Raw genomic sequence first — 12359 nt, 5'->3', positions numbered from 1 at the left:
TCTCTCGCCCTGGGAATCCATCCTCCACTGGATTCTTCCCCAGTTTTGAGGGACATTAACTCATAAAACGGTTCCACGCAGGGCGGGTGGCTGGTGGTCATCTCGCAAAGAAGCTGTCTGGGAGAAGACCCAACTGTTTCATCTTACAGAGACATGTCCCCTATTAGATATTACACGGCGGTGTTAAATATATTTCTTGTGGTGCTTTCTTGACTTTTCTCTGAGGAGCCCTTCCTGAACACCATCCTTACGGTACTTTCTGGCTGCAGAGGGCCTCCCATCTGTTCAACTCGCTTCTCTGAGGTGGTTGTGGCCCACCAGTGGCCAGCAGAGCTGGCGGCAGATTCGGACAGTGAGGAGGGTTGGGGAGGAATCTGGGCCAGTCCTGGAGTCCAGGGAAGGCTCTGACGAGGGCTCTGTATCGGAGGCAGAGAGGGGGCCAGGACTGTATGCCAGTTATCAGCTGCCTTCAGAGTCAGACATCAGTGGGGCAGAAGAACAGCTGGAGCCTGTTCCCAGTGTCCGCGTGCTTAGAGTTGCCAGACGAAGGGAACAGCTAAAGAACAGGGGTCGACTTGGGAGTAAGGCCACAGGTAGATGGTGAATGGCCCCTCCCAGAGGAAACAAAAGAGGAGCAAAAGGGGAGTGGAGTTTGCAGGAGACAATGACTTCGCTTCATTGGTTCGTGACTTTCTGAGACTCCTCGCCACGTTTCGCAGATATCAGCCTTGGCACCTCTCCAAGCCAGATAAAGTCTGTGACAGTAAATCCTCCCTTGAAAGACTTTGCTGGATGTGAATGAGCAGAATTCGCAGTGAATTAATAAAAAGGGTTTTTTTGTCGGGACAAGGAGTTGGCTTCAGGCTCTTGGGAAGCCTCGGTCAGAACAGAGGTTGCGTTTTCCAGATGTGGGGTGGAATATTCCCCCAACCAACACCTGTATTGCTCCGAACCCATCTTCCTGTGGCTGGTTGGTTTTCTTCTTTCTTGGGCCCTCCAAGACCATTGCATGTCCACTTGGCCAACTCTTTGACAGTAGGGACCACACTTCGCATCCTTGCTGAACTCCTGGAAGATGATTGAGGCTTTGAAGTTGGACTCTTCTGTGTGAAGACGGGATGGCTGCGGTCTGCGTAGGTTCAATCTTCTTTTTTCCCCTGGCTTTGGATGATCTCTTGAGCCTTGAACAGACCACAATGATCTGGGTTCCCATAACGCAGAAAGGCAACCGAGTTTGAGCCAACTGTGTTGATTTGGTGGTGAACCAGAGGTGGGTTCCTACCAGTTCGCACCAGTTCGGTAGAACCGGTTCGTCAAATCTACCAAACCGGTTAGAAGAGGTTCTACCAGTGGACCCGGAAAGCAGGCCACACCTACAGAAGAGCTTCCAAAAAATTTTGAAACCCACCACTGGCAAGGATCTTGTAACTTGACAGCTTTAAGACTTGCAATGCCAGAGTTTCTGAATAGCTACTTAGACCGACCTAAGTACTAATTCATAATTTCATATCCGGTCACATGGGTGGCAAGCCACTCCCACAAAGGGGGCCACACCCACAGAGTAGGTTCCAACAATTTTTGAAACCCACCACTGTGGTGAACATACCATCTATGTATCCAGATAAGGTTGCCTTCATTGTTTTGATGCTTATTTGGGGGTTAAATTGACATGGACCTCTAGATTTGACATAATAGGTGAGTAAGTAAGTAAGTAAAATCTTTATTACAGTCAAAGACCAGCAATGCACATTAGTTTTTACACCATATCAAAAAATACTAACATTAAAATATAATTCAAAAGTATTGACATTAAAAGTGGATAATAACATGATGGTCCAAAGATTGTTAGAGGTATGTCCAGATAATTGGTGCAAGATGGTACTATACTTCTGTAGCCAATTTTTTTCTTATGGACATTGCAGCAACACAGAACTTCGCCACTGCATACGTGGTAACCGGGTTAGTGTCCCGGAGGAGAAAGCCTAGATAAAAATTGTCTGCCCTCCCTGGCAATCTCTCTAATAAGGGGAGAATATGTGCAGACCTACAAGCTCCGTATAGCTCGCAGTGTAATAGAACATGTGAATTATCTTCCACTTCTCCTTTACCACATATACAAACGCGTTCGGCTATAGGTGTTCTCTTATACCTGCCCTGGAGGAGTACTGAAGGGAGAATGTTAAATCTGGCTCTGAAGAAAGCTATTCTTTGTTTTGGGGTGATCAGGTCATTTAGAGATCTTGCCGATTCCCACACACCCTGTTTGATTCTGTCCTTACTGTGGAGAGGCAACCTATTCAGTTCTTCTTGGAACTCCATGTCCTTCATTCTATTAATTACTACTTGCTTTGATTGCTGGGGATTATAGGTGAGAAGCATAAGTAAGGAATGGACTTATCGAGTTGGATTTTTCTGGGCCAGAAAACGATGCAAAACAGTCTCCCTTCTTGATTAACTCTTAAATCTTTTGCTTATTGTTCTATTTCTAGTGGAAGCGTAGACAAGCTTCCACTTAATATTCCTGTCATAGAGAGTCAAAAGATCAAGATGGGGATTAGCATCCTGTATCCATAGCCCCGTCCCACCCCCTTTTTTTCTTTACATGTGCCGTATCTACAAAACAGCTGTAGTCGTTTCAACAGCACAGTCATGGTTTAACCATCTTGTCTTTCCAACCCAACACAATACAATACAATAGCAGAGTTGGAAGGGACCTTGGAGGTCTTCTAGTCCAACCCCCTGCCTAGGCAGGAACCCCCATACCATTTCAGACAAATGGCTATCCAACATCTTCTTAAAGACTTCTAGTGTTGGATCATTCAGAACTTCTGGAGGCCAGTTGTTCCACTGGTTAATTGTTCTCACTGTCAGGAAATTTCTGCTCAGGTCTAAGTTGCTTCTCTCCTTGATTAGTTTCCACCCATTGCTTCCTGTTCTACCCTCAGGTGCCTTGGAGAATAGCTTGACTCCCTCTTCCTTGGGGCAGCCTCTCAAATATTGGAAGACTGCTCTCCTGTCTCCCCTGGTCCTTCTTTTCATTAAACTATACCAGGAGTCAACAATTTGCAGCTCTGGAGCCGCATGTGGCTCTTTCATCCCCCTGCTGCAGCTCCCTGTCGTCGGTCGGCCCCACAATTGATAGGATTTTCAATTAGGACAGGTAGAGGAAAAAGGATGCCCCGCTAGGAGGAGACTCTCTGGTGGGGGGAACCGGACTTCCGGTTGACAGAGGAAAAAGGATGCTGCGCTAGGAGGAGACTCTATGGTGGGGGAACCGGACTTCCGGTTGACAGAGGAAAAAGGATGCTGCGCTAGGAGGTGACTCTATGGTAGGGGAACCGGACTTCTGGTCAGCTCCAGAATGGAACGGGGGGCTTCTGGTTAGGACCTCTGTGGCTGTTTTAAGGTTCCTGACTCCTGAGCTACACATACCCAGTTCCTGCAACCGTTCGTCAAATGTTTTGGCCTCCAGTCCCCTAATCCTCTTTGTTGCTCTTCTCTGCACTCTTTCTACAGTCTCCGCTTCTTTTCTACATCGTGGCGACCAAAACTGGATGCAGTGTGACTGAATGAATGACCGAATGAGTGAACCCAACCTGTGGGCACCCCGGATTCCTTCCAAACATTGGTGGGACGTTCTCCAGGACGTCACATTCGACGGTGACCCATTCCTCGCAGTCAGTTTCTCCTTTCTCTTCCTCCACAGAGTTTTTCCGGGAACTCCTGGACAACGCCGAGAAATCCTTGAACGACATGTTTGTACGGACTTACGGCCTCCTGTACATGCAGAATTCCGAGGTGTTTAAGGACCTCTTTGTGGAGCTGAAGCGATACTACGCGGGCGGCAGAGTCAACCTGGAGGAGACGCTGAACGAGTTCTGGGCCCGCCTCCTCGAGCGCATGTTCCGCCTGGTCAACCCCCAGTATCACTTCTCGGAGGAGTACCTTGAGTGCGTCAGCAAGTACACCGAGCAGCTGAAGCCCTTCGGCGACGTCCCGCGGAAGCTGAAGCTGCAGGTGACGCGGGCTTTCGTGGCAGCTCGCACTTTTGCCCAAGGCCTGGCCGTGGCCAAGGATGTGGTGGCCAAGGTCTCCGCGGTGAGTGGGGGCTCCTGCTTCAGGGGTGGGCAATAGCAATAGCAGTAGACTTATATACCGCTTCATAGGGCTTTCAGCCCTCTCTAAGCGGTTTACAGAGAGTCAGCATATTGCCCCCAACAATCTGGGTCCTCATTTTACCCACCTCGGAAGGATGGAAGGCTGAGTCAACCCTGAGCTGGTGAGATTTGAACCGCTGAACTGCTGATCTAGCAGTAGCCTGCAGTGCTGCATTTAACCACTGCGCCACCTTGGCTCTGGGCAGCTTGCAGGGCCCCATTTGAGGTTGTGGGAAGTGGGGGGGAATCACCTTTTCGTAAGACTGTGTGTATGTGTGTCCGTGTCCCCCAGACAACAGATCGCATTAATCACCCAAATTTGAAAACAAGTCACAGGGAGAACCCAAGAAGGGAAGATCGCAGCTGCGGTGTGTCTCCAAATTTGGGAAGGACTCCAGATGTGCAGTTGCTATTGTCAACTTGTAGGAAAGCATAAACAATGTCAGAAAGTGTGTGTGATGAAAGAGATGAAAAAGAGGATCCATCTATTGGGGTCATCCACCCCTCCCATGGCTGCTTCCACCGTAGGCCCATCTTCATGGAGAACCTCATGAGACGGTAGAGATCCATGGACGAAGATTCGAAACAAGGCAGTGCGTTTACTTGGCTTTAATAATAGAGCAAATTTCACTTTTTTCCCATCGGTCCAAGTGGACCTTCTGTTTTCCTTCTGTTAATAGAAATAGTCCTTAGACTTATATACCGCTTTTACAGTGCTTTCACAGCCCTCTCTAAGCAGTTTACAGAGTCAGATATTGCCCCCAACAATCCTCATTTTACCCACCTTGGAAGGATGGAAGGCTGAGTCAACCTTGAGCCTGGTGAGATTCGAACTGCCAAATTGCAGGCAGCCGGCAGGCAGCAGAAGTAGCCTGCAGTACTGCACTCTAACCACTGCGCCACCAAGGCTCAGTGGTTAGAGAAAAAAGAGAGAGAGAGAGAGAAAGAGAGACAGTGAGTGAAAAAGAAAGAGAGAGAGAGAAAGAGAATGACAGAGATGCAGAGGGAGAAAGAAAGAGAAAAGGGAAGGAAGAAAGGAAAAAGAAAGGAAGGAAGGAAAGAAAGAAAGAGAAAGGAAGGAAGGAAGGAAGGAAGGAAGGAAGAAAGGTGATGATAATGAAGAAAAACTGAGTGATTTTCTGCTTCTCGGTCTTCTTTGAACAAGGCCCTTGCAAATCTTTTGCCCTTAAGGGCAACTTTAAATTTAAATTAAAGGCACTCTTTAAATTCAGCCTAATTGCTTGCAAGGAGCAGATTAGCGCAGAGACCCCCAACAGACCCTGCTACAAATTTTGGAGGCGGTTTTGCAGTCCATTCCCACCCCACCGCCCTGTTCTCCGTCCATGGGAATTTATGCAAGCTATTTTTTTGGAATCTTCGGGCTGTGAGAACTTTTCCTTCGACGTATTCTCTCATTTCCCCCTTGTCAATAGCAAAAAAACCAGCGTGGGGGATTGCAATATTATTGAACCCTGACAGGCATTTCAAATCAACAGGTTTAAATTGCCGGGCAACGCCGGAGATTTCCTGCAAAACCTTGGGGCAATCTTATTATATATATATATATATATATATGTATACATATTTAGAAGAAAAAGAAGAAAGGGGGAGATATGTGTAAGCCAGACCCCGCAGTGAGTCATGCAAGAGAGAAACCTGATATTTTGCAACTCATAGACTAGAGAAATTTCTGGGTAATGAAGACCATATGGCTAAATGTCATTCAAATTATGCTGGAGCCAAAAAGAAGGAAAAAGGGAGGGGGGGGGGAGATTTTTTTTTTGGCATGAATAGATTCTGGCAGCAGCTTGGGCCCACGCCCCAATTAAGTCATTAATCAGGGGTTGTTTTGAAAAGGGTCAAAAGTGGTTACTAATAAGCAGGTAAGGGACGCGGTGGCTCGGTGGCTAAGACGCTGATCTTGTCGATCAGAAGTTCGGCAGTTCGGCGGTTCGAATCCCGAGCGCCGCGAAACGGAGTGAGCTCCCGTGACTTGTCCCAGCTTCTGCCAACCTAGCAGTTCGAAAGCACGTTAAAAAAGGCAAGTAGAAAAATAGGAACCACCTTTGGTGGGAAGGAAACGGCGTTCCGTGCGCCTTCGGCATTGAGTCATGCCGGCTACATGATCACGGAGACGTCTTCGTACAGCGCTGGCTCTTCGGCTTTGAAACGGAGATGAGCACTGCCCCCTAGAGTCGGGAACGAATAGACATATGTCCAAGGGGTATCTTTACCTTTACCTAATAAGCCAGGTGCATTTGTTGGCATGGTCGCGGTCTCAAAAGGGCTACCTAATGCCATAAGGTCCCAATCGCTGCCTGAGATCAGAGGTCAACTGGAAAGATTTCTCCCAAAATGTTGGCCAATCCAATTTACTTTCATGAAGTTGCCCAATCTGGTGGGCTGGTCACCTCCAGATTCTTCTGCGCTTTCTGGTTGGGATGGGATCACCTACAGTAAGTCCAACCTCGGTGACTTTTTACCAAGTCACCATAGGACTTCCAACTCCCAGAATTTTTGGCCGGGGGAGTTCTGGGAATTGAAACCCACAGGCCTTGAAAGTCAACAATTTGGGAAACCCCCTGCTCTAAATTAAAGAAAGAAAGAAAGAAAAAGCCTTCGGAATTGGATGACCGGCTGGGGAATTCTGGGCGCTGAAGTTCACAAGTTTTAAAGTCACCAAGGTTCACCCTGATTAAATCGGGATTAAATAAGAGAGAGGAAAAAAGATGTTAGGAAGGAAAACGGTCTGGATTTTCAGCCAAATCTTGTAATCCCTGCCTCTTTCTGTACAAAGTGAAGCTCGGCGGGGAAAATCTACTGTGGGAAAATGGGACAGGTAAAATATGGCTTCTGGGTGTGACACTGTTGTCATGTTGCAGAACAGAGTTCTGGGCTTTTAAGTGGTGGGATTCACCTTTGATGCTAACCTCTTCCGAATCTGCTTCTGGTTCCACTTTGTGACCTCTTGCGTCGTGTTCTGTGTGATGTTTCTCGCCCTCACCATCGTGGGAGAAATTTAACAGATTTCACAGTTCACAGATTCCTTGCCCTTCTGCCTATAATTTCGAAAAAAATTAAAAACGGGAACTCTCCGTGCTCATCTGCCTACGCACGGCACACATGTGGTGAAGTGGATTAAAATAACCTGCAAAGTGTATTGTTGGTATCTCGTTCTGTTGCACGATTGGAAAGAAGGAGCCGACCGACAACAGGGAGCTGCAGCAGGGGGATGAAAGAGCCACACGCGGCTCCAGAGCTGCAAATTGTTGACCCCTGGTATAGTTTAATGAAAAGAAGGACCAGGGGAGACATGATAGCAGTGTTCCGATATCTCAGGGGCTGCCCCAAAGAAGAGGGAGTCAAGCTATTCTCCAAGGCACCTGAGGGCAGGACAAGAAGCAATGGGTGGAAACTAATCAAGGAGAGAAGCATCTTAGAACTGAGGATAAATTTCCTGACAGTTAGAAAAATTAATCAGTGGAAACAACTTGCCTCCAGAAGTTGTGAATGCCCCAACACTGGAAGTCTTTAAGAAGATGTTGGATAGCCATTTGTCTGAAACTGTATAGGGTTTCCTGCCTAGGCAGGGGGTTGGACTAGAAGACCTCCAAGGTCCCTTCCAACTCTCCTATTCTATTCTACAAGATTTGTGGCTCTCCTGAAGTCTGAAAGAATAGTTGCAACAACTGGGTATGTCTAATTTAATGAAAAGAAGAACTAGGGGAGACATGATAGCAGTGTTCCAATATCTCAGGGGCTGCCCCAAAGAGGAGGGAGTCAAGCTAATTCTCCAAGGCACCAGAGGGTAGAACAAGAAGCAATGGGTGGAAACTAATCAAGGAGAGAAGCAACCTAGAAATAAGGATAAATTTCCTGACAGCTAGAACAATTAATCAGTGGAATAATTTTCCTCCAGAAGTTGTGAATGCCCCAACACTGAAAGTCTTTAAAGAAGATGTTGGAGAACCATTTGTCTGAAGTGGTGTAGGGTTTCCTGCCTAAGCAGGGGGTTGGATTAGAAGACCTCCAAGGTCCCTTCCAACTCTGCCATTGTATTGTATTGTATTGAAATAATTGTAGAGTCCTTCACGTGTCCCCGGGGGTCCCATCCACCTGCAGCAGAAGAAGGTGTGAGATGTTGACAACTGATGTGGAGATAGGCGGATGGGTTGTTGGGTGTTCAAATACGAAAGTTTGGTCTCCAGATTTTGAAGTCGGAATGGGGTGAGGTGGGGAGGGGGGACGGCATCTCAATTTAAGTTGTTGATAAAAGGACCATGGTTGGCTTCCCAAGGGAAGCTCTCCTTCCGTCAGCCAGGAAGAACCATCTGTTCATCTAATGTCTCCTCCTCCTTCCCCATCTGTTTTTTAAGGTGGGCATTGGAGGTGGGCAGAAAAATGAACCAAGGTAGTTTGGATACACCACCTCCATAAGTCTCAGCAGCTCCAGGGGCCACGGATAGCTGTGGAAGGTGTCCCACCTGTCTTAACTTCCAGCTGTGGCCTTCTTGGTGTCTTCTCCTTTTCGTTCCCCATCTGTGTTTTTTTTAAGGTGGTCATTGGAGGTGGGCAGAATTGGGGCACAAACTGGACCCAGGGTGGTTTGGCTACAGCAAGTCCAGGAGTCCTGGAAGGCCTCCATACCTACCTTTACTCTTAGTTATGGCCTTGTAGGTGGAGATGACAATGTCCTCATGGCCGTAGACCAGGGATGGAGAACCTTTTTGGCACCGAGCGCCGAAAAGGTTGAGTGGAAACGTCACATTTGGAAACGGTTGAGTGGAAACGTCACATTTTGTGACGTGGAAACGTCACAAAAATTTGGCTAACGTTCCATCAATCAGGCTGGGGGGGCAAAACTTATCCCCCTCAGATAGGGTCCGCAACTTGGGAGTCCTCCTGGATCCACAGCTGAGTTTTGACCACCACTTGTCGGCTGTGACCAGGGGGGCATTTGCCCAGGTTCGCCTGGTGCGCCAGTTGCGGCCCTACCTGAACCGGGAGGCTCTCACAACAGTCACCCGAGCCCTTGTGATCTCTAGGCTGGAATACTGCAATGTGCTCTACATGGGGCTGCCCTTGAAGAGCATCCGGCGACTTCAGCTAGTCCAGAACGCGGCCGCGCGAGTGATCATGGGCGCACCACGGTTCGCCCATATAACACCAATCCTCCGTGAGCTGCGCTGGCTACCTGTTGATCGTCGGGTGCACTTCAAGGTCTTACTTACCACCTATAAAGCGCTCCATGGTAGTGGATCTGACTATTTGAGAGACCGCCTTCTGCCAATCACCTCCCTGCGTCCGATCAGATCGCACAGAGTAGGCCTCCTCCGAATTCCATCCGCCAGTCAGTGCCGACTGGCGACTACGCGGAGGAGAGCCTTCTCAGTTGCTGCTCCGACATTATGGAACAACCTCCCCGTGGAGATCCGTACCCTCACCACAGTCCAGGCCTTCCGCACAGCCCTCAAGAACTGGCTATCCCGTCAGGCCTGGGGATAGGATTATTCTCACCCCGCCCGAATGTTGAGTGAATGTTGTGTTTTATGATTAATTTTCTTTTAATCACTATTCCTTTCTTTTAAGTCCTGTCTTGCACCCCCTCCCTTCACTGTTGTAAGCCGCCCTGAGTCCCCTCAGGGAAAAGGGCGGCATATAAATTTCCAATAAAAAAAAAAAAAAAAAAAAAAAAAATGTGCTTGCTCATCACAGCTGTGCTCTGGAAAAGCACGGGCAAAGGGATTGTGCTCCGGATTTCCAGGTCCTGGCCCGCATGGGCACCCGTCAATCAGCACGCTGGTTTCCGGCACTGCCGCGAAGGGCAGCTGATCGCCGCATGTGCGTGCTCGCCAGAAACCCGGGAAACAAAACGGGCAAGGTCGCGCGTGCCGGGTGGCGTGACTTTGCGTGCCACACAGCCTTAGAGCCATTTCTTAAGTGACGGCCAGCGCCGATAACGTGGTGTCTCTTCCTCTCTCTCCCCTTCTCCTCAAAGGTCAACCCCACGCCCCAAGGGGTTCACGCCCTGACCAAGATGATGTACTGCCCGTTCTGCCGTGGCTTCGTGGCCGTCAAGCCCTGTTACAACTACTGTTTCAACGTCATGCGCGGATGCCTGGCCAACCAGGGGGAGCTGGAGAACGAGTGGAACAACTTCATAGGTGAGCAGGGCTGGGTTGGCCCCTCCCTCCCTCCCTCCCTCTTTTTAAATGATGGAACAAAAGGGGCCTTTGAGGAGAGCACAAAGGTGGCCATTCAGAGTTGGAGATGGTTGGCATTCGCTTTTGCCCACTGCTAAAAAAAAAACCCTCAGTTTCTCATGCAGGGAAAGGTTGGTGGAGAAGACCCAGGGGAAAATGGAATAGAAGGTGTGGGGGGGATTGTGGGGTGGGGTTCTTCAGTTTTCTCGCCCCAAAAGGCACTTTGTGTCCCCCCCTCCCCCATGGAGAAGACCCTGAAAAGGGGGAGCTAGGAAGCCACTGTGGAGTGAAGGGGCTTTTGGTTCCAATGTAGATATCCTTTGAGGGCAAGGATCAGTAAGGGGTGTGGAAGGATGAGAGTAGTAATTCTTCTGAAGGAGAAGAAGGGGTCCGTGTGCATGTGTGAGACCCTTCCTCCCTTCTCTCCTTCCTCCTTTCCTTCCTCCTTCACTTTGGCTTCGTTGTCTCTCCCTCCCTCTCTTTCTCTCACCTTCCTTTCTTCTTTCTGTCTTTTTCCTTCTCGTTCTTCCATCTTCCTTCTTTCCTCCCTTCCCCCTGTTCTTCCTTCCTTCTCTCCTTTCCTTCCTTCCTTCCTTCCCTCCTTTCCTTTCCTTTCTCTTTGTTGTCCCTCCCTCCCTTCTCCCTTTCTCTCACCTTCCTTCCCACTTTCTGTCTTTCCTTCCTTCCCTCCTCTCCTTCTTTCTTTCCTTCCTTCCTTCCCTTCCCTTCCTCGTTGTTGTCCCTTCCTCCCTTCTCCCCTATCCTCACCTTCCTTCCGCTTTCTGTCTTTTTCCTTCCTTTCCATTCTTCCATCTTTCTTTTTCCCCTTCCTTCCTTCTCTCCTTTCCTTCCTTCCTTCCTTCCTTCCTTCCCTCCTTTCCTTTCCTTTCCTTTCTCTTTGTTGTCCCTCCCTCCCTTCTCCCTTTCTCTCACCTTCCTTCTCACTTTCTGTCTTTCCTTCCTTCCCTCCTCTCCTTCTTTCTTTCCTTCCTTCCTTCCCTTCCTCTTTGTTGTCCCTTCCTCCCTTCTCCCCTTCCCTCACCTTCCTTCAGCTTTCTGTCTTTTTCCTTCCTTTCCATTCTTCCACCTTTCTTTTTAGCCTTCCTTCCTTCTCTCCTTTCTTCTTCCTTCCTTCCTTCCTTCCTTCCTTCCTTCCTTCCTTCCTTCCTTCCTTCCTTCCTTCCTTCCTTCCTTCCTTCCTTCCTTCCTTCCTTCCTTCCTTCCTTCCCCTTCATTTCTGGACCCCTTGAGTCCTGGCTTTGCACCAGGACATTGTATGTTGATGTGTCAATGGCTGGCCGGCCTTCTGAAGGACTTCTGAAGCAATTGACCCCTTGGCACTTCAGTGGCCAAGACGGAAGGACTTTCGTTCTTGTGGTCTCCTAATTTCATAAGTTTCCTTTTGGAAACCTCTCTCAGCTCACCTTCTTTGAGGAGAACCATTCTTCCCGGTAGCTAGGAGACCCGTGTCCTCCTTTCTCTCCTCAACATCTGATTCGGCCAAAGTTCTGGAGCGCCTCTTAGCCCGAGGGTCTTTTTCCCCCCGCAATTCTTTGACTCCTGCCTCTGGAAACAGGAAGACCTGAAGCCCACTTTGAGTAAACAGTGCAGGGAAGGCAGATGGTCTTATTTATTTTAGATAATTTGTTCTGATTGCAGCATTTCGGAGAAGGGCGCAATTTGAAGAGGCTGGAATCTCCCCCCGGGGAGGCTTGGCTGGAGGGGCGGGCGGATGGAACGAGAGGCGAAAGAGACGGATGAGAAGGGCTGGGGCGGGGAAGCCGAGAGAACGGTGGGGCCCAGACTTTTCAACCTGGGCTACGAGACGCTGCGCTGTCTTCCTAACACGCTCCCTTCCTATAGATTCATAAACCCTTTTCGGGGTTCCACCACAAAACCGCGGACGACAGAATCGCGCTCGACGAAAGCGCGTACGTGACGTCATCACAGCGCGACGAAAACATTGCGCTGTGATCGATAAATGTAAAAATAAAGCGAA

The 12359-nt window shown here is 48.9% G+C and overlaps 1 protein-coding gene across 1 annotated transcript in view; it reads left to right on the top strand.

The window, feature by feature from the left end:
• The window catches only part of GPC4 (glypican 4), a 62342-nt gene that overhangs the window by 39900 nt on the left and 10083 nt on the right, over window positions 1–12359 (top strand). Inside the window, exons 3-4 of the mRNA XM_087728444.1 lie at window positions 3707–4098; window positions 10156–10321. Coding sequence (XP_087584570.1) covers window positions 3707–4098; window positions 10156–10321 — 558 coding nt within the window. The remainder of the gene's footprint in view (window positions 1–3706; window positions 4099–10155; window positions 10322–12359) is intronic.

Source organism: Thamnophis sirtalis, unplaced genomic scaffold, assembly GCF_051295495.1.
Source record: "Thamnophis sirtalis isolate CommonGarterSnake01/CBP01778 unplaced genomic scaffold, rThaSir2_p1.2 scaffold_13, whole genome shotgun sequence".
NCBI lineage: Eukaryota > Metazoa > Chordata > Lepidosauria > Squamata > Natricidae > Thamnophis > Thamnophis sirtalis.
The sequence above is the reverse complement of the archived record's forward strand: the minus strand, read 5'-3'. Positions and strand labels throughout refer to the sequence as shown.